Source organism: Anas acuta, chromosome 12 (assembly GCF_963932015.1).
Source record: "Anas acuta chromosome 12, bAnaAcu1.1, whole genome shotgun sequence".
Classification (NCBI taxonomy): Eukaryota; Metazoa; Chordata; class Aves; order Anseriformes; family Anatidae; genus Anas; species Anas acuta.
This window is the reverse complement of record NC_088990.1, coordinates 19,103,026-19,126,145: the sequence shown is the minus strand read 5'-3', so window position 1 is coordinate 19,126,145 and position 23,120 is coordinate 19,103,026. Positions and strand designations below refer to the sequence as shown.

Below are 23,120 nucleotides of genomic sequence, written 5' to 3'. Positions count from 1 at the left end.
CTTTCTCAGTAAAACTCAACCACGAGCATTAGCATGTACGAGATCTTGCATCAAAGAAACTCAAACTCCTTGGCTGAAGGCAACACTCAGTTCCTCAGCTGGGACCAGGATGCATGCACTGATAGAGCAGAGAAATGGAAAGTCTAATGCATGTAGTTTGATCTGTGTCAGTGTTTGCGTATAATACAGGTTGTTTTATCTGGAATAAAGTTGTGAAGAATCAATAGAAATAAATTATTTGTAAGAGGAAATAATAAAAATTGACTTGTATAATAGGACGATGAGAAAAAGCAGACAAGTTTATTACTCTGAGTTAATTATGCTTTTCTGTCTGTAGCACCAATAATAAGTTTATATGCAATTTTAAGAGAGCAAAAATAAATATTTGCACAATGCATTAGATAATATTTTTTTCCTTTCTGAAATCAGAGCCAACTTCTGCTTAAATTGTCCAAAAGCTGTTATGTTTTGAAAATTGTGTGTTCTCTATTGATTTTAAAACCTTCTAGCTGCTTTTATCTCACTTTATGGAAATTAAAAAGCATAATTTTATGAATCTAAAAATAAGTTTAAAGAGGTTGTGTTTGGAGAAGGTATAATGGAAATAAGAAATGGTCTGAACCTCCATAACTTCAAAAAAATATATATACAAAATACTTCCTAGTCATCTTGAAGTGTAAATATAAAAACAATTTACAGATGGATCCTATGCACTTATGAAATGTCAAAATTTGCATGTCATGAATAGTTATTTTCTCTTTTCCCTTCTTAGTATAAAGGCTTCTTTCTAGATAAAAATGGTGATGTATACTGTAAAGAAAATAATCATGGTGTGAGAGAAGCATGTCTCTAAAACTCTGTATGCGCTTCCAAAAAAGAAAAAAAAAAGTGTGGGAGTGCTCTGTACGTTTTTAATAAATTAGAAATTCTGCTAAGCAGGCAGAGCGTGATCACCTCTGGTAGTTGTGTGGCTGTCGCTGACCGCGTCCGCAGGCGATTTGAAGTCGACGGCGTCCCGACAACTGCGGGCAGCAGCGCGCCCCGCTCTGCGGGCCTGGGGCCGTCGAGCCGCCAGCAGGGGGGGCGCTGGGAGCGCAAAGCCGGGGCCGCGGCGGCTGCTTGCAGAGACCCCGCCACACACGCACCCTGGGGGAGCGGTTGTTGCGCATCCCTGCGGCTGCAGGCAGACCGCGTGATTTCATTCCAACTGACTGCAGAAACTGCCTTTCTGTTCTTCCCAGTTGTTTTTTTTTTTTTTTTTTTCCTTCTAATCTGGAAGAAATAATCCAATCTCTGACTAGGTTTAGAATACATGATTTAAGAACTGATTGATTGGTTTTATTTATTTTTAATTGGTCAATTTAAGAACTGACACACCTACTGCCTTTTTGTAATGAAAGGGAAGGAATATTGGTCCTCTAATAAGACTAGAGAGGTGGAAGATGGCATAGAGAGAGCTTAATTCTGTGGCAGCTTTCCCAAATTTCAGGCTGAGATCCATTATGAAATTTAAATTGCTTCTAATCAGTTTATAAAAATCACCATTTCTGTATAAGTATTCATCAATAGAAACAATCAGTTAATATCTAAAGAAGTTATTTACCACTGGTTATATTACCTAGAATTAGTAATGGAAATCTCTTAAATATTTTCACTTGACAGACTATTATTTCTAAAAAATATATACAAACATTTTCTTTCTACAGATGCTGAAACTTAATAATATTTGTATGTATGTGTGTAAAAATGCATCTGTACGGCAAAGCCATTGTCCCATTTTCAGAATGTAATTGGTTTCTAAATATAATATTGCTTTTTATAAGATTATTACACTGTATTTCAGATGGATTTGTTTTCCACGTTGAGCTTGATATCCTAAGGTGTATTTTAGCCTAAAGAATGAAATACATACTGGTATAGTTTGGGTGCAGATGGACTCAAAATTTTATAAGCTGAGTATAAGATTGAAAAGATAAGTAAATTTGGGAAAGTTTTAACTACTTTGAAATTTCAGAATTCGTTTTTCCCCTACAGAAGAGCTTCAGAGTTTAAACTACTTAATCAGGATCAAAGGGTACTACTACATGTGTTCTCACTTGCAACAATATTTCTCTGAATAATAATCCTTAAGTGAGGGAAATTATTAGATGCATTGAAGCTGTGGTTTCAGCTTTTTATTCATTTCTAATAGTTTTGTTATTTATTATTATTCATTTCTATAGTTTTGTTATTTATTTATTTCAAAGCTATTCAGTCAAAAAAAAAAAAAAAGAAAAAAAAAAAAAAACACAGAAGGAAAAGTCTGACTCTTTTTAGAAAAGATGAGAAAGATTATAGTCACTCTCTGTCCTGAAGCTTGTTGGGGTGATTTGTTTTGCCTTGGAGATGTGAAGGTGCATGGAAGTATTCCTCCTGAACTCCTGTCTGAGTTCCATGCAAGTTAGCAGTGACTAAAGTAGTAGTCATTTGTTTAAGGAATGTTAGTAGTTGTTGTCCATACTATAATTATCCTGGAACAGAGCTAAAATTACCTATCTTTTACATCTTCAGATTGTACAACTTTATCTTGCAGGTACAGTGATACTATGAGATACAGGGTTCTCAGGGTTAATGGTCTTGGCACCAAGTCTGTAGTTCAATAAACATTTGGACAATGCTCTTAGACATATGTTTTAATTTTTAGGTATTTCTGTGTGGAGCCAGGAACTCTGCATTTTTTTGCAGATTTCTTCCAGCTCAGGATATTCTGTTCTGTTCTATATGAGCTAGTGTTTTTGATGACCTCTCTCCCCCAAGCACATGTGCCTGGAGCTTCATTGTGTTCATTTTATTCAAATACAACTTCATTGGCACCATTAGCTTTATACCAAGAACACTTGACCACTGACAGATGGCTGCCTCAAAGAATTGTTGCTGAATGTCATGGTCACCTAATACTTGAAATAGACATACAGAATAGATGTATGTGAAGGCTGTTAGATGCCACTGGGATTTATTTTTTGTTTGTGGTTTTGGTTTTGGATGGGGGTTGTGTTTGGTTTTGGTGCGTTACAGATTTTCTTCACATGTGAATTGGCTGGATGAAGTAGTTGCCGGTACTATTAAGATACTTGGATTGGCTAGAATTGTGTAAGAGGAATCACAGCATGTGTATATGGTCTGTATTTCTACTGTTATACAAGTGGCAGTTATGTTTTTTATGCTGTCCATGAAGTACATTAAAACAGTGTCAGCCCTTAAAGGTGTGTTTAATAAAGATGACTTCATCAACACATGGGGATCATGGCAAGTAACCACAAAACTGCAGATCACCCATGTGTCTGAACTGTTCCTTTTGTATTAGTTTACTGAGGTTGGTATAGATGTTCTTTTAAGAACAGTAGCTTCATTCCAGTCATTAACATGGAAGTATCTGCACAACAAGGACTGTGAGAACATATATACACTTATTTTAGGTACTATACAGAATGAAAATCTTTGCTTGTATATTTATTTCAAAAAGTTCTTAAAATCATATCTGTGTGTAGATCATGTGAACAGACATACAAAATAGCTTTCTTGTGAAGATGAATTTGGGTAAATCTAGTTGCAGGTAATTAAGATGTATTTATAACTAAAATTACTTTCTTAATTGGTCCAGATCTTTGCAATAAGAATCAGCATTTTGCTGGTTTTTGCAAGTTCTGTATGGAAGTTTATTTCCAGGGTAGATAAATCATAATTTAGATCTGACGGCCTTTGTTTTTTTCTTCATTTTTTCCTTTGTATATGTACACTTCACCTGATATTTATATATATATCAATATAAAAACAATTGAAAGATAAATTTTGCAAAACAAAATTCATTGCTCTCAAATAAGTGGCTTCAAATTAAACCATTCAACACCTGAAAACATTCCAGTTTAGTATAAAAAGGGTCAATACATAGCAACTTGCTTGAAAACAACACTAAATGCTATGAGTTACGCTATTTGTAAACAATTTTTATTAAATAAAAAAGCTATTTTTGCAAAACTTTCCCAGTATTTACCATTTTTACTGTCTGTAGTCTCAAAACCATTTGCTTAATCTTCACAGAAATACAGTTAATTTGTCATAAGTATGTATCTACTGTGGGTAGCCATGATTGATTAGGCTGCCTGATTCTTTTATTTTTTATTTTTATATACTTTGCATCCTTAATGAGCAGCCTTGTTGATTTTGAGAGGCATTATTGTTACATCTCAGGTAATTAGGCATATATTACCGAATATTTATATCAGTGGAATATTGTATATTGTGCATTTATAAGTTTTATTGCACTTTTGTTGGCATGCAACGTGGTAGATTTGAAACATCATTTTGTATAAGTTTAGGTAGAATACTAATTACTATAGGCTAAAAATTACAATAAGACATGAATAATAAAACATTCATCTACTTCTTAACTATAAGTCTAATTAAAAGGAGGATTTATAGGTTCCATTAATTTTAATAAAAGATAATAATGGTGCATAATTATTTTTATAATGATATACCCAAACAAATAACTTATATCCATTAATTGGGCTTTATGTTCTAGAATTGTTCCATCTGTAAATTGTACTTAAAAAGCATTGTGTTCCAAAATCCCATTGCTATAATAATACAATGATTGCAGAAAGTGAAAGCTACAACCAATAGAGCTTTAAATAACTATTACTAGAAATTGTTAAATACTTTTAACCACTATCTTTTACTCAATGTATCAATGTAATTTAGATGTAAATAACTGAATTACTAGTTTCTTTGGTACAAATATGACCAGAAATTCTGAAGTTTTATCTTTATGCAGGAATTATACATAGTTTTCTGCTAGAAAACTTTGTATTTTATGTGGAATTTCAGTGTTGCTATCTCTAAGATTTAAGTGGTAATAGTATAGCTGCAATTGTATGCATGTACATATGTTTTGTAAAACTTTTACACTTGCATTATACATGTAGGTATGCATCTTTGCATGAAAGGTTTTATATAGAATCATTCTGAATGTATTTCTATAGTTCTTCATGTGCCAGAGTTTTGAATACATCTTTAATATGTTGAATGTGGCCTTACACACCTGCTATTAAGTCAGATAACATTTGAAAGAACACCCAATATATTCTGTACAGGGTAATGATTTACTTACTGCATGCATAATAATAATCTGATCCGCTATTTGAATCCAAATAAACAAATGACTGAGTCCTACTCTCTGGGTATTAACTGAGAGCATACGAAATACACTGTATGGAAAATAAAGAAGTGATATACTGCTTGCTATCTGGAGCAACCTTAAATAAACATGGAATATTAATTGTTAGGAACTGGTTTAGCAGATTCATTAAAAAAATAAATTAATTAAAAACAATAATCAGCTGCTGGTGAAATCCCCACTGAAATAAAAATATATATATATAATTGTTTCTCTTCGTGTCATGTCAAACTGATAAATAAAAGGCTAGGTGAAACACATCCCTGCCAACCAAGAGATGCTATCTCTCCCTGTTACCCTGGTGGACAGTGGTGCACCTGCTAGCTCTCACGAAGCACTGCATGTGTTGTTTCTATGAGCAAGGGCTCTCGATAAGCCTATTTTACTCCATCTGTGAAGCAGAGGGGCTGCCTTCCACGCTGGAGGGCTGTGGCTATTGCAGCGAGCACTGCATTCAGAAACAGTGTCAGAAGAAAACAGCAATGGGTGAAGTTACCAGCACATAAAACACAAGGAAGATTGCTGTTCTCTCCTGTTGATGTTGTACTTGACCAGGAGTAAGATGCTGACTCCCATTTTGCTATTATAGTGAAGAAATAAATCTGAGATGCAGAATGAATACAATTACTCTTAGCTGTTACCACAAGTTGTAGGAGGGTGGAAAAAAAAAAAAAAAACACACCAGGAAGGGGGGCTGGTGGAGAAAGCATTTAATGCTGCCTAGGGAATATGATGGAATTTTGAACAGATATTGTTGCGGACTGACAGCATGCCTGATTGCACTTGAGTTGAATCACTGAGAAGCAGCCTCATGTTGTATTGCACCGTTTTTAAGGCTGAAGGAAGAATGAGAAAATAGCAATGGAGTTGTGCACAGTATTTCTTCATAAAAGGAAAATAATATAAAGATGGTGGTATGTAATCTGCTTTTTTTTTTTTTTTTTTTTTTTTTAAGAAGAATTTAATCCAGGTATGTATCTTCTTCGTATTTTTGTATCTAGTCTGCATACATTTTTCTGTTTCCTTTGTTTCCTTTCCTTATTTTCATTCTGAGTGTACCTCCCACTGTTCTAGCTAATACAGTGCAATGATTTGTAACTGATTTTCTTTCTAATGCTGCAATGTTGATGAAACTGCCAGATCAAACCGACTTAAGAATCAACGCTTCTTTCTTAAAAAGTGTGTGTGTGGAGGGGGGAGGGGGGATGTATTTTGTAATGTTGATAAGTTCACAGTGTTGAGTAAGGCAGTATAGTATTCAATTTCACAATGAGTTGGAACATTTAAAGTTACATAAAAAGGTAAATTAAATAATTCAGATATGGATACATGGTGAAAATATAATATGTTTTACTTATCAGTCTGTATTTTCTTCCTAGTTGATCATAACATTAGTAATAAATTGAGCTTTATGGATGTTTATTTATTTCTGGGTCTTGATTAATCTTGAAGATGAACACCCTGCAGCTTTGCTTTGAAGAAATGGCTTGCTTAGAATAAACGCTTGATTCTGTTTCAAGGCTAAACTGATTTGTTAGAATACCTTCTCTTATATAGCCTCTCCACACACACCCCCCCCCCAAATCCATAGCCTAAGAAAGCACAAAGGTATTTAATAGTTTTTTGTACATCCTTTAATTACACATTAGTGTTCTGTCTTCTGCAGTTCCAGAGACCAGGTAATAGTAGCTGAAACTATTTTCTTACTAGGAGACTGATGGTTCATTTTGTATTAAAAGGAAAAAATAGGCAAATGGCAAATATAAAAATGCTATTATATTAATTAACCCCCAACTTTTTTAGTCCCATGCATTTTTTTCTAATAGTATTTTCTTTCAATTAACAACCATTTTTATGTAATAAAACTGAAATAAAATGTAAAGATTGTACTAAGGACACTAATTTTTGTCTTTTAATGGGCATGTCTAGTGGTAAAAAAAGAAAAAAGAGGAAAAATAATGTTCACCTGATTGTTTAGTAGTCCTGAAGTCTCTTAAAACATTTTCTTCTTAAAATATTCTGTTGCATTTTTAATTTGGCTGCAGGCCACTTTTCAGTAGGATTTTTTATAATGTGTTGATAGAGAAAGGGTTAATATCAGTTCCAGCATCTGAATACTGAAGTTAACCCTTAGCTGACAGGATTTCTTGTGCCTTGAAAGGATTTGCTGGTATTGCACTACTTAATTGCTTTCTTATGTGCAAATAAACTCTGTTGATCATGAAGATGTAACTTCTTCCACAGTAGAGGTGGTACAATGCTTGTATTCTGAATGAATCTGCCAGTGATTACATAATTAAAAAAAAACAAACAAACAAACAAAAAAAACTTATATTTAGTGCAATACACAGCTATGATTTAGTAATCTATAGCTAGCAAGTAAAATGAAAATTGGCTGTTACTTGACATATTTGGCTGTTCTAAAATTAGGGCTAATTCTTACCATATTAGCCTTCAATATACTGAGAAAAGTGTTGAGAGAATGCTGTTGAGACTGAAAGTGTCAGAGAAAAGTAGTTTAAGGTTAAAATATCTATTCGCTGTATGTTATTTGGTTAAGGGTCTTATGATAGAGATTGTCGTTAACTGTCATCTCAAAGACATTTCATACATAAAAAAGCAATGATACAAAATAAATATTGTTTTTGGTGGAATTTTCACGAGCCGCAGACTTGTTTTAAGGTCTTCTGTCACTATACCATCTGCTTGATCCTGCACTGATGCCAGAACAGCATTATCATAATGCCTATATATGACTGTGGAAATACTTGGGAAGTCGCAGGTGAGGTACTGGGACTCCAGAGTATTGCCAAGCTGGAGGAGGAGGCTGATTGATAGCTCAGAGTATTTCCTAATTTGTAAAAGTATCAAGGAAGTCCGAAAGCTCCAATTTCATTTTTAAGTGTAGTGTTGTAAAAATGCAGGAAGAATGAAATGATCTCATGAGAAAGAATCTAGTATATAATTACAGTAAAACAGAAATTTTGAATTATAAAAATTCTTTGGCACATAAGAAGGTTCTTGTGAAGGTTCTGTTTTCATTGTCATGTATCATTCAATTAAGTTCATAGCTCTAAGGTAGAAGTTCTCACTTTTTGTGGAAATCTAAGTGTAACTCTATAGCTGTCAGTTGAAGCCAAGAAAAAAAATGTTATACAGTTTTTGCAGCATATTTAAAAGCATATTTACAAGTTGTGCTTGTCAGTGAAGGTCAGCTCAGGTGTTTGGCAAGCATGGCTCCTGTCTGTGTGTATACTGTAGGGGTTACTGTATGTTACTATCAACAAGCCACCACAACTAGTAGTTGCGGTGGTTTGTGCTTATGGCAATTCTCAAATGTAAAACACACAGATTATTGCTACAGTTCACCAAATGAAAGATTCTTTATTAAAAACTATCCATTTCATAATTTTGTGTTATAAAAATAATTATATTGTTAGTACATTTCAAAAAATACAGAAAGCCTGTTTGATGACAAATGGAAGGTACATGGTTTTAACAGTCATGTTAGTTCACAGATCATTTTTGTAAGCATCTTTAAAAAAAAAAAAAAAAAAAAAAAAAGGAAAATTTTCCCCAAAACTACGAAACAAAAACCAAAAATCAAACAAAAAAACATCAAGGCTGTTTAAAATAATCTCTTACATAGACTGATTTAGTCCAAACATGGTCCAAATCTCCATGGCTGTCTCTGTCCAGAAGGGATCTAATTCAGCATAGAGAATTGCCCATCCCAGGGCTCAGGCCAGAACAATTAGAGGATTAAAATTCTATACCTGTGAAGAAGTGGAGGGATATTTTTATTATTATTATTTTGATGTAATAATTACAGATTGTTAGTATTGTACGAGACTTTGAATGTGCATTCAGTATACTGTAAGCATATATGTATGTATGTATATATCTGCATATGTGTTAAACTTTACCATAAATTAAATCTCTTTGGCTTTCAGGGTATAATGCTGCAAAGAAAACTTCTAATCAAAAATACAGGCAAATCTAATGACAGACCTGACACTTGGTGAAATCCATGTTGATGCTTTCTCTTTTTCAAAAATATTAAGTTGTTCTGATTATTCTGAATGCTTTATAGTAAATCTTTTGTATGTTTGAGGTAACGTGAAATAACATTCATGTGATATTCTAACTCACTGAAGCTAATATGCCTTGTATTGACTTGGTAATACAGTTATCCTCATATTCTTACTAAATAACGTCTTTATCTTCAAGTATTTCCATTCCTTCTGTAGATTGCATTTAAATAGGAACGAGCTATTAAGTGGAATTGTCTGTAGATCTCACCTTTTGAGGTGAGTATTGACTGAGTGAGTATTGAGTAAGTTCTTGTAGGCTCATGTAGGACAGCATAATGTACACTCAGCTGTGAAAAGGGGATAAAAGATTTTCAGGGTCACTATTGTTTTTCATCTTTTCATACTACATTATCTTTTTTTTTTTTTTTTAATTTGGAAAAAAAAACTAGAAGCATAAAAGAAAAGTTCGCATAATTCACCAGATAATATTGAAGCTGTGTTCCAAATCACGTGCAGTCTACTTCTTAACCCTTGTGTGCATTAGATATAAATACTCAACTACACCATTCTAAACTTCTGCTCTCCAAATGAAGAGCACGTTTTAACTTTAGGAATCTGTTCATTAACTTTTTACCTTTAAATATTACTTACCATATTGCATTAATTCCTTTTTGTTTGCAGACTTAGTTAAGGTCATTTACTTGTCCTTTAAGGATGAATTGCTTCAAATGTGATTTTTATGTTTGAAATATAAATACTATACCATAGATTTGTTTCTATAGAAATAAATAGTGTTCTAAATGTATTCAACAATTACGTTAGCAGTTCATTAATGATTTGTTGGCAACTTTAACTTCACAGTTACTGTAAGATGACTTCTCAGAGAAATGCAAATATTATGAATTTACACAAGGTGTGGAGAACAGTGTAACAATATATGTTTATATATTGAAAATTTAGTGTCTTTTTTATCAGCTTATGTCTTCAGTAATAATTAAGCAAAAACATATTTGAATTTGCATAAAAATCCTCTTTTCCCATTGTTATCATAGCAGTAGGGAAGCACCAGAGGAGACATCTGTCTCCAAAAAAATTGCTCATCCTGCCAAGCTGGGAATTTACATTTTCTTCTAAATTCTTCTGCTATGCTACTACATATTATGAAGTAGTTTAATTGCCAAATAACTGTTAAACTGCTGATATAATTCACTAATATGCAAAGCTATATTTATTTCTTTTTTAGAAACTGTTGTAATCACAGTAAGACAAAGTCAGTTTTAAACATATGCCACGCTTGCATCTGTTGTTATCCTTAAAATCTATTATGTTATATACTGAAAGAAGTAATAGCTAGAGTGACCAGTGTCTCATTGTATGGCTGTTAAATACTTAAATGGGATTCCATAGTCTACTTGACCGTATGTATGAGTTCTTCAGAAGGCCTTGTAGGTTTAAAAATAAGTAGGTGTTGTGCTTTTTGGATGGGAGTTTGAAATAGCAGTTTGGTGTTAGTTGTATTGGTAACGTGCTCTATAAATAGAAAAGTAACATTTAATGGTGGTTAGATACATTAATACCAGGATCCATAAAGAAATATCACTTGATAAATAAGCAAGTATAGTGAACTTTCCAAATAGTATTAAAGGACAACAGGGCTAGCTTTTCAGCCAAATGGAGAAAGTGCCACTCTTGGCTGATAATGGTACTAGAACATTAAAAAGTAAATTTCCTAGATTACAAGTAATGTTCAAGGATGCTGTAAAGCTTCAAGCCAAGATATATGGCATATGTCATGACTCCTGTGGCTGCTTTCTTCTACTTTCCTTTCTGCCCCATTAAGACTGATGTTGCCATTAAGATTGATATTGTCCAAGAGTCTATTTTTTTTTCAGTATTAGTATAAGAGAATCAAATCTGCATCCATCTGAGGCATAGCTGAAGCATAGATTTAGTGTTCTGATGAATGATTTAATGTTCATATGAATGACTGATCGGAGGCGGGGGGGTCCAGGCAGAAGTTTGCTGTTTTATCTGAGAATTTTCTGGAACAAAAAGTAATTATCCAAAGAGGAAGCAGAACTACTTTGCTGTTGTTGTGCTTCTCTTCCAGGGTCTGCAGGCAGGTCAGTTATATAATGTGCAGTATTAACAACAGTATAATATTATCTTGAGAGATTCACCAATAACACCAATCAAAAATGTCAGTATTTAAGAAGAATACAAAAATAATTAAAAAAATATAAAGCAACAAATGTTTCGAATTAATCTCTTACAAATTGTCATCTGAGACAATTATCTGTTTAATGTCATGGTTAGAGTAAATTAATTAAATAATCCCAAGTATAAAAATGTTTGTGTAACTTTCACCTAACAGACATAAATACAGTGATGGAAGTACAGTTATGTGAGGATAGCTTTACTCACAGGTGACTAAGACTAGTAAAAGACCATACTTGAAAAATCTGTAGACCTGAATTACAGTTATTCTGTTATTGAATCCTCATGTTCCTGGTAGTAACTGACTATCTTAGCTTATCTGACTATCTTATCTGACTTATCTCACTTTATGTGGATACAAATAATTGTTTTGTTTGTGTAACGTGTGTAAATAATTCATATCTGTGAAGCATTTTGCATATATCAAATAGATATTGCTGCCTACAGGTAGTACTGACTGCTTTGGCAGTATTGCAGAGTGGTATTACTGCAGACAAGGGCTTTTTGGTTTTGTTTTGTTTCCCCTACTGTCTTGGTATTGTGAAAACAAACTGCCACATGTATCTTTAAAGACGGAAAATGAGCTTTAGCATCATCTTCTTCCCTGCCCCCTTCCAATATGCACAGGCCCCTTGTGGCTGACTAATAGTGTAAAGATTAAGCAGAGCTATGGTTCTGCATATTTCTTGCCTTTTGGGGGTGTGGGAGGGTGACATTCTGAATCCAAAAATTTAGAGGGTTACCTCTGAAAAGGGATGCTGTTCTACAGCTTTGTTTGTTGGAATCCAGCGGATGGGTCAGCAGTGATCTACCTATTCATTGTAAATACTGAAATTATTTTTGTAAGATAGTGGTTCTGGTTATGTTTTGTTTTTCCTTAATAAGAGGAGAGGGCTGGATTTCATAAAATAGGAAGAATTAGAACCTATAATCTATAGAGTTATAATCCATAATGATAATCTATAATCTATCTGGTGTTCAGATTTGCAGCTATATACACATGCTTCCTTATTTCTTAGATCTTCAACCTACACTAGTATGCTTCTGTTTTAAATTAGTGTATTAATCTTTACCCAAAACAAAGAAAAAAACAACAAGCTATAATGACTCAAATTTGATTCAATCTGAGGAAAAACAGTTTTGGAAAACCAGCAGTTGACAGAGCAATGATAAGTTGTAAACTGATTAACAGGTCATATGACTAATATACATGTAGCTGAGATCAAATGTAACTTGCATGAGAGAAGATAAATATGCTCTATTTAACAGATCTGTGTGTTTGACAGTACAATTTTTAATTTCCTACAGTGTTGTCAGAAACTGGGTTTAAATGGAGTAATGAATTTGTAGCTATTTATAGTATTTTCAATTATCTCTGAAAAAGTATGGGTCAGGCATTGGATTAAAAAAAAAAAAACACTATTGGTGGCTATGAAATCAAGATTCTTCTACAAAGGAGTTATTAAACCTTATTTAAAATGAATAAAATATTCCAGATTCCAATGATAACTTTATTATTTCTAGATGTTTTCTAGCCCAAGAGAATAAAAAAGACTTCTAGCTTGTTTATACATTGTTGGTTTGAAATCTTTTCAATGAGAAGTATGTCCAAGTCACCTGAATGAAGTCGATATAAAAGGCCACTTAAAAACTATGGGTTTTCTGGGCAGAGAAAGCAGGCAGTCTCTTCAAATTTTTGTTCAATAAATGGTTACAGAAATTTAGTTTTATAGCTAAATGTTTATCAAGTGTGTCATCTTGAAACATGCCTTTGATATAGAAAAGTATTCCAGGGTGGATACATCCTCTGCTAACAATATGAAAACTAGTCAGCATTGACTCTAGTGAGTGAGAGCTTTGTAATACTGAGTTTCTATTTGCATGCCTTGAAAATTGCATGCAGCCACATTGAGCACTCTTTTCTTCCAAACATTTCTTGCTCTTAATTGACTTCTCATACTCTGAATTCAGACATAAAGCATATTTTTAGCATGCATGGGTCAGCACAGAATTGGTAATATTTTTTTCTTTCCAGTTTATATTCCACAAATAATATTTCTCTAATAAAACAGGCAGCAACTTTGGGAAGGACAAAAAATATATTCTTGTGTTTGTTCTTGGTCTGCACGGTTTTGTTATAAACTGGAAAAGAAATGTCTGCTTTACATCATCTGTTCTAGAACTCCAGTAGCCAACCAGGCTTTTGCCAGTTTTTCTTGGGCTCTGTTAAACTTGGTGCCTTTTGCTTTTGCTGTATGAATGTTATTTGTTTGCTGATATCGACTGTGACGTAAGTAATAGTAAGCTCGATGAAGACAAGTCTCATCATGAAAATACTATATTTTGAGGTGTGTAAGGAGATGATAATGTTTCATGCATTACCATGCTGTTTGCAGGCCAGGAGAACAATTCATATCCCTTAGCCCTCTTATGTTACCTCAGAGTAAGTTTTAATGTTCGTGTAGCATGTATCTAAATAAACTTCTTATTCTGCCAAAGAATTTTTAGATGGGTTATAAACTGAATTGGTAATTTTAAGAACTATTTTGTTGGATTTTTCTGAGCTATTTGTCTTGTTTCTACCCTTTAGTTATGAGACTGAATGATATGCTGTCAAAAAAAAAAAAAAAAAAAAAAAAGACATCTATTTGTCTTTAGAATGTATTAATTATGTTTCATATGGAATAAATATTTCTGTTACTGAAAATAACCTTCCAGCTACCTCCTGGAATCTATTCTTACATTTCTTCAGATAAAATTGTTTTACTGTTGTAATACCATCTGCTTTTCTCCTAAGACTTGTAAATCATGTTTATTTCTCTTACCTGTTATGTGTATTTTTTCCCTGTGTCCAGCGCAATGTAAAACTTAATTTGGGTGACATTGTTTTATCAGTTGCCTTTATCATTATCTATTTATTTTCTGTAGTGTTTTGTGTGTGTGTGTGTGTGGTGTTTTTTTTTGTTTTTTTTTTTGGGGGGGGGTGGAGGGGAGGGAGGGTTTGGGGAGAGAAGGATTTACTGTTTGCTTTTTTCCCCCTCACCTTTTTAAAGAACAAAACCCTTGAAGGCATGCACACTTCAAGTCCTGGCTTACCATAGCATGTATTAGTCTGGTATAAAGACAAGAAATTTATTTCTCAAGATATGTCATGTATATTCTCCCATATAAGAATAAAAAAAAGTAATTCATTCATACAATGCTAGTTTGCACCGAATTCCACCTTGTTACAAAAGATAAACCAAGAGAGTTTCTATTTTACTAGCTAGGAACAACTTGTTAACCTGAAAATTGTTGCCTACTACTGTACTTTGTATGGATCTAAACTGAATTATCATTACTCTGAAAGAAAGCAAAAAACTTTAATATCAAGTTTCAGGGAATCACTGTACAATGTTAATGTTTGTAAATGTATCTAATTCTTTTATTTGTAAAAGTACTTGTTCAGAACTACTTTCAGCTTCAATAATTTTAAAAAGTTCTGTCCGGACAAGTATAAGGAAAGTATAAATAAGTACGTCCCTTGTAACACAACTAACATAAACAGTGTTTAACAGTACTAATTTTGGCAGCAATAGTAACATCATTCCCTCCTTTTTAGACACTTCAAGAAGCCATGCGCAAGAGAGTGAGATTTTACAAGACATACAAAAGACCTTCAGGATCTGGTTTCTAACAAGCAGATGTGGCTTTTTAGTTGTATTTTTGTTGTTGTTGTCTGGTTGGTTGGTTGTTTTTTCCTGTCAAATGCTACCAGAACATCACTAGTTTACATATCTAGAGTCTCTGTTCATTAAATACTGGCTGATGATCCTGTTGGAGATACAAATATTTGTCTGGAGCAAAAATTGTGTTTTCTGGAAACAGGTTAATATAAATTACACTCCATGGTTTCTGCCCATCTAAAGAGCCTGATCTCATCTTACATATATAAGATTTACAAAGGAATGTTTACAAAGAAATTGGGAAATAGTACAAAAAGGAAACAGAGTTGTCAGACTAAAAAGGATCAAGACTTAACTCAGATTGGACAAACAAAGAATCCAAAATTTTCAAATGCTTTAAAAAGCACTGTTAAAAAGATTGCCAAGTGTCCATCTGCTCGCAACTTATCAACTGAAGAAGAGGAAAGTAACAGAGAATTTTCACTTTCTCCAACATTCAGTTACAGAGTTGCTATTGCCAATGGACTGCAAAAGCCAATTTTTGTAACAAACAATAACAATGAAGATATAGTTCAAGATCTGTCTTCAAATGATAGTTCGTATTCTGAATCATTAAGTGAAGTAAGAACTAATAGCAAGAAAAACAAGTATTTATCATACACAATGCCTGTGAGACGCAACAGAAAGAGTTTAAGTAGTCTTGCACCATCTGATGGCAGTTCTGATGGAGAACGCACTTTACACACACTGAAGCTGGGAGCTTTGAGAAAACTAAGGAAATGGAAGAAGAGCCAAGAATGTGTCTCATCAGACTCAGAACTAAGTACATGGAAGAAAACATGGGGTTTAAGAAGTAAATCTCTAGACAGAACTGGTCATCACCAGAAATCAAATACTCTTGAACCTGGTTTCAGTTCAACAGGTTGTATTAGTCAAACCCATGATGTTATGGAAATGATCTTTAAAGAACTTCAGGGAATAAGTCAAATTGAAACTGAACTTTCTGAATTAAGAGGGCATGTAAATGCCCTGAAACAATCAATTGATGAAATTTCTAGTAGTGTGGAAGTAGTACAAAATGAAATTGAACAATTGAGAACTGGATTTGTACAGTCCAGAAGAGAAACTCGAGACATACATGACTACATTAAGCAGATAGGCCATCCGGGAAACAAAGCAAGTCTTAGGTTTCTAAATGTGCCTGAAGAAAGGCTTGAAAAAACTGAAAACATAGTTTACAAAATATTAATAGATAAAATGGGGTTCTCAGAGGCACAAAGCACTATTAAAATTGAGTTTGCCCAAAGACTCGGGCAACAAAGAGACTGTCCAAATGCAAAGCCAAGACCTGTTCTTGTTTATTTTGAGTCATCACAACAGAGAGACTTGATTTTAAAAAAGTCTTATAAACTTAAGGGAAGTGGCATTGGAATTTCTACAGACGTTTTTTCCCATGACATAAAAGATAAAAAAGAAAGAGGAATGCCTTCTTCACAGACATATGAGAGTATGGATATGAGGCTTTTAACAATGGAGACAAAAACTAAAATGCATGATTGGGAGTCACCTGACAGTGATAAAGACTTGGAATCAGATATAAACAAGAACAGTTATGCAAAATTATCTAAATCAGCACTTCAAATAAAAACAGGCATGACAAAGGGGAATACTGAGTCCCCAAATACTAAAGACCTTAACAGCACTGATGATAATAATACCTTTGCAAACAGAAAAAAATATGATAATCAGTCAGCGGAATTTGACAACGTGGAAAAGCAACCAAAGACCTATTATTCAGACATGACTCCACTATGGCATTTGCAGAATGACTTTGCAACACCAAAACTTAGCCGCTCAGAGTCTGATTTCTCAAAACTGTGTCAGTCCTACTCTGAGGATTTTTCAGAAAATCAGTATTTTAACAGAACAAATGGCAGTTCACTGTTGTCTTCCTCAGATCGAGAACTTTGGCAGCGAAGGCAAGAAGATTCTGCCAACTGGTATGGCAGTTCCCAGGAACAGACTTTTGTCCAAGATAACCAACAGAACTCAGAGCAAAATGAAGTAGAGAACACAGAAAACATTGACAGTGGAGTAATGGACAATGGAATAATGTGTGCATCTAGAGACAGAAGCCACTATAGCGGTTCTCAGCTTTCTTTACATGATGATCTTTCACCATGGAAAGACTGGAATCAGTTGGAACAAGGGGCAGATTTGGGCCTAGACTCATCCACCCAGGAAGGTTTTGTGTATGACATGAGCAGTCCTTCAGATCAACAGACAGATTTTGGAAAGTGTCAAAGTTCTGATCTCCAGTATGATACAGAAAGCTATGATTTTACCCTTGATGGAACTTCTCCATCATGTCCGGGTCTTGATAGTGAATCACAAAGTCAGTGGACTGGTCAGTATGATGATTATCAGGAAACAAATTCTAACTCATCTTATCAGAATCAAAACAGATTGCCTATGATGTACCGAAGTCAGAGTGAGCTACCAAGTGATGACTCAGAAGAAGCACCTCCTAAATCATGGCATAGCCGATTAAGCATAGACCTTTCTGATAAGACTTTCAGCTTTCCTAAATTTGGATCTACACTTCAACGTGCTAAGTCAGCATTAGAAGTAGTTTGGAATAAAAGTACACAAAGTTTAAGTGGGTATGAAGACAGTGGATCATCTTTCATGGGAAGGTTTAGGACTTTATCTCAGTCTACTGCAAATGAATCAAGCACAACACTTGATTCTGATGTTTATGCTGAGCCTTATTACTATAAAGCAGAGTATGAGGAAGACTTAATTGAACCACCTGGTGAGAATGAAACAGACTACGTTGAAGTAATGGAACAAGTCCTTGCTAAACTAGAAAATAGAACTAATAGTAGTGAAACGAGTGAGCAGGTACAAGAATATGAACTGGGACAGTCTTCATGTGGAACTCCTTATGCAGTACTTCCAGAGGAGGAGTATGATGGACAGTTTGACAGTTTAGTCAGTGAAGAGATATTGGAAGTTGAAACTGGCATGGCTGCTCATATAGAAGTAAAGGAAGATGAAAATCAGAATGTCCCAGAGATGTTTACTGAAACTCCAAAGAAGAAAATAATACGACCGTCATTCAAAGAAGCTGCTTTAAAAGCATACAAGAAACGAATGAATGACTTGGAAGAGCAGATCCTTTCTGGAGGTAATTTTATTTTATTTTTTAATATTGTCTTTTAAGCAAAACATTGTTCTCAGGATCAGAAACAATACCTTACTTTCTGTCTGCTCCTGCTTCCTTTGAATTCGGTGACAGAAAGTCTGTCTGTTTCTGGGTTTGTTCATAGGGTGAAATAGTCCCATGGAAATCAAAAAGCTAAAATTTTACAAGTGTTTTGAAGGAATTTTCTGGATATGTCTAAATAGAAGTTTACAAGCAATAGTAGTGCTTTGAATTTATTACTTGAAAATTAAATTTTGCAAGACTTAAACACTTATTAAAGAACTAAACAGCGAGTTATTCTTAGTTTCCTTGGTATACTTGTAATCACATGAGCAATGCAGAATGTTCGGATACTAGTGTTTCCTTTAACAGTTTCCAAGGCATGATTGATTCTATATTCATCCTGATAAGCAGTGTTCTGCATCCTGTATGCACCCCATAACTTATTACAGACTTGTAAGAGTGCAAGTCTAAACTGATTTAAATTCTGTCCTTAGTTGTACCGACAATAAGCCTTTAAATGAATGGTCTGTCCTCAATAAATAGATAAATAAATGGGGCAGGGGAAATAAGAAGGTAGTGTAAGGGGTAACATCTATGTATAAGGAGGTGGGGGCAGAAAGGACTCCTGTATTAGCAGACTTCAAAGCAGGCAATCATATATATATCTTAAAATCTCTAGTAATACACAAAAATAGTGATTTTCAATATTAATTTACACTTCAATTTTAAAGTAATAACATTGTTTGTGTTTTTAATTGGGATCACATAACTACCATAGCTAGCCAGATGGTAATTGTCACCTTGCAGATGGTAATTGTCACCTTGACTGAATCTTTGCTTTCTTTATCTACATTGCAAAAATAATCATCAGATACATTCATTTTAAAGATGAAGAATTGTGCCTTTAGCCAAAGAATGTATTAGCAGTAATTAGCGTCCAAATCTTGAGCTACTATAAGGTTTCTTTTGTACATGGAAAAACACTTTATTATAAACTTATAGTCAAATTGAAAGTGTGTTCCACAAACAATTGTTAATATGATAGTCTGTATTAAATTTTATTTTTGTATTCAGATAATGACACTAGGTTGTAAATTTGTGTTTTGCAGATACGTTCCTACAGTGCTGTGTTAGACATTAGATGATGTATATATGAAAAATCAGCTAACAATAGCTAGTATTTTCTATAATTTTTCATGATTTTTATGAGGTATTGTGGGGTAGGAGGAACAGCATTTGTGTGTAGTCACTGTTCTACAATAGGAACATAAATGTCTGAGGATCTAATCAAAGAAAGCACACAGGAAAAATGCAAGCTAGTGCATGTTGCTTCAAATATTTGAAGTCTATGTCTTAGTATATGTTATCAGATAACATACTGTAACTAGAAAATGAAAATTTTGAAGTTACATCTCATGTGATCAGTCCTTTTTAATTCCTTTAATCCAGCAGTTAAAAAAAAATCTTTCAGTCTTTTAGTCTATAGACATTCTTTTTTTTTTTTTTTTTTCTGAACTGCTAACACATTTCTTATAGTATAATTACAGATAAGCCAACCAAAATCTAGTTTATGAAAGTGCATTGTAGATTATGGGTCATGAATTGTTTTCATGGTTAGATGGTGTCATACTAGGACATCCACATTCATTTTCAATGAAATAAAGAGAGAAGGGTGTATACTAAAAGGTTAAAGGGAATTTACATACGAACTTCTACAATGGTACTTCTCAGATTATCCTGACAATGGCATGCATTAATTTTTGAGTAGCAGTTCTGTTTTCTCTTCACACTCTTTATTCCACTCGAAGGAGGAGATGTGTTCCACATAGATACTCTGCCTCATTAGTCACTGGTTTGTTAAAAGTACCTTCAGGTCCTATAGTATATTTGGCTATGCTTATTAACAGCATGGTTTTCATGTATTACATCCAGTGGATGAATGTGATATTTTACCTTTTAATGTCTGCAGAACACCTAAGAAGTCTTTAAACTAAAATGTTTAAAACACTCAAAATATTTCTCATAATTGTAGTAATCTATTAAAAGAATACATTACGTGAACTCTGCCTTCTGCTGAGTGACATGCAGTATTATTACATTAAGATCTTGATTCTTCCTTCAGTGAGCAGGATGACTTATAGGCTGTCTATTCACAAATGATGGGATCCACAAATTAAATCTCAAAAGCCCTCTGGACATGGTCCTGGGCAACCTATTTTTTGTGATCTATTTGAGCAGGTTTATTAGACAAGTTGACCTTCAGAGGTCCCTTACAACCTCAACTATTTTGTGATTTAAATAATAATAATAATACATTTTTGGAACACTTTGTATGAAGTCTTTGAAGAAGTACCTCTTAATGTCAGTTTGTCCTCTAGAAGAAAACATGTTTAACTTTAGTTTATTACTTGAATTGTAAAGAAATTTTGTTTTGTTATATAAAACATTTTGCAAGATCTTAAGGAAGTTTTATGAAACACACAAACTGTACACTTTGTAGCCTTTCAGTTTTCACACTATGGCCCCTTTCTTTACATGTGGATTCATGCATGTCTGGAGAATACTAAATTAATTAAGCAAATAATAGTTTGGGGTATTATATCTTTGTAATTTGCAGGAGCAATAATACCTTTAAGGAAAAGTGACAAATAGCTGATTTAGATGTTATATTACTCTTTATGAAAGGCTTTATGACACTTACTGCTTTGATTCATAGTCATTTTCTGGTTTATTATCTGTGTATGGAACAGTGCTTGCTGCAGATCAATTCCCTGAATTCATCTTAATTATATAACCAGAGCATCACCTATTTTTTAGTGAATTGTTTCATTTGTCCATGTAGGCAGGAAAGAGTAGTAAGCAACCTGGCCAACCAGAGATATGGCCAGATAATATAGTAGTGTTGTTTCTCCAATCTAGTACAAAAGAAAAGTATCAAATGCTGCTATTTTCATTATAGTGATGCATTAAGTAAAGTTCTTGAATCTTTGGTACATAAATAATGCATCAGTGTGAAAGAGTCTTGTTGGATAACCTTATTCTCTAATAGAAAGAAAAAATATGCTATGGGCGGATTGCTGATTACATCAGGTTTTTGGAAACACACTGGATTGAGAGTGATAGAATATGTGGATGAGTGTAGATATGACCAATATACAAGTAATCCTTGGATTTAAAATTCTGTAAGGATGTAGAGGCATTGTAATGATTCATGTATATTAATGGAAAGAGTGATGACTTTTATAGAAAAAAGTAGAGAAATTTTAGTCAGTGGTTTGTTTCTTAAGCAAGAAAAACTTTTACCCTCTTATTTATTGTTCCAGTCCTCACTTGTTATTTTCTCTCTTTCTAGATTTTGCCCTCTTGGCTTCTTTCATTCCATGCCCATCTTGTTCTCCTTATCTTTTGCAGGTTCAAATAAGTTTCTCTCCTGATGAAACTATCACTCTGGGTAAGCTTCCAGAGTTGCATGCACTCTTGTGAGTTGCTTCTAATGATAATAAAGACTTCCATCTGTGAAGGAGAGTTTGCAATCAATAGCTTAATGATCTTATTGATGAAGATTTTGCTGATCATTTCGTGACTGAAAAATCTTTTGGTCTGGAGTTTCTGCCACAGAGTAACCCGTTTGATTGTCTATGGTTTCAAGATAGCTGAATTCATCTTACTCTATGAATACACACACTCACTGGCAAGTCAGATTACAGGGGCCAGGTATGGGATCTGTGTTAAACAGTGGATGAAAGTTGCTTTACTTCTTGTTCTATAGGAAGAGATTTGTATTACATTTTGTGGTGTCTGACTGGAGAACAGAACTCTCAGAGACCAGGATCAGTAAAAGTTTTTTTTTTTTTTTTTTTTTTTTAATAAGTGTGAAGGAGGAAAATGTGATGCTAACTTTTGAAACCAAACCAACCAGTAATTCATTACTTTACTCCCCTTGCGGTGTGGTCATTGTGTTCCAGATTAAGGAAAGTTTTCAGCAATATATTACTTACGTATATTTTAAACTCTGTCTAGTCCCACTATGCTGTTTTGAAACAAGGGTATGCTATCTTACTTTGATAGCATTTCTAGTCCTCCTCCCCTTTTTCTAGCAACTGTTTTCTGGAACTTTACACGTCAGGTTATTTTCTTAAATAGTATTAGCTTTAGAAAACAGTCTAGCCTTGTCTCAAAGTACTCAGTCTTTTGTTTCTTTTGAATCTTACCTCCATCATGTATTTTTAATATATTTGTGTAGGTACATATATTTTGTAGATACATATATTTATCAGTTAACTATATCTAACTATACTTAATTGTATTGTACCAGTTTTGTTGTATGAATACGAATCTTAAATTTGGATTTGAAAACACCAGTGCTGTGCTCCAGATGAAAATCAATTGATCTACAATTGTTTAGTCATTTTATACCCATTCAGGTGGAAACAATAAATAAAACAGTTGCCTTGGTCACAGCACTGCATATTTGTTGGTGGCGATTGTAAGGAAGGAAATAGAAACCTGTTGAAAGATGAGTTGTTTTTTTTAAATATTGAAGAATTTTCCTACAGACCTGTCTCATTTCTTGACTGCTTGAGGGAACTGTTGACTGATTAAAATATAGCTAATTATTTGCAGTTTTTGTATGCTATTCTTATAGAAAAAAAAACATCTTAGGAAGCTGGTGTAGATTGGGTAGGGGATGGTTGTCTAGTGAGATGGCAGAATTCTGATTTGGTATATAAAATACTACAGTAATTAATGATAAAAGAATTTGGTTATCAGAATGTATT

The 23,120-nt window shown here is 33.8% G+C and overlaps 2 protein-coding genes across 13 annotated transcripts in view; both read left to right on the top strand.

Moving 5' to 3' along the window:
- Nucleotides 1-15,205, top strand: part of LOC137862848 (protein unc-13 homolog A-like) — a 54,304-nt gene extending 39,099 nt beyond the window's left edge. For 3 of the 9 annotated variants that reach the window (XM_068695279.1, XM_068695273.1, XM_068695272.1), the window contains one exon: nucleotides 15,068-15,205. In XM_068695279.1, coding sequence (XP_068551380.1) covers nucleotides 15,068-15,098 — 31 coding nt within the window. In that variant the 3' untranslated portion in view covers nucleotides 15,099-15,205. The other 6 variants (XM_068695270.1, XM_068695269.1, XR_011100550.1 and 3 more) reach the window with 5 other exon arrangements.
- A 137-nt stretch (nucleotides 15,206-15,342) lies between these two features.
- The window catches only part of UNC13C (unc-13 homolog C), a 157,866-nt gene continuing 150,088 nt past the window's right edge, over nucleotides 15,343-23,120 (top strand). For all 4 annotated transcript variants that reach the window (XM_068695262.1, XM_068695261.1, XM_068695260.1 and 1 more), the window contains exon 1: nucleotides 15,343-18,321. In XM_068695262.1, coding sequence (XP_068551363.1) covers nucleotides 15,354-18,321 — 2,968 coding nt within the window. In that variant the 5' untranslated portion in view covers nucleotides 15,343-15,353. The remainder of the gene's footprint in view (nucleotides 18,322-23,120) is intronic.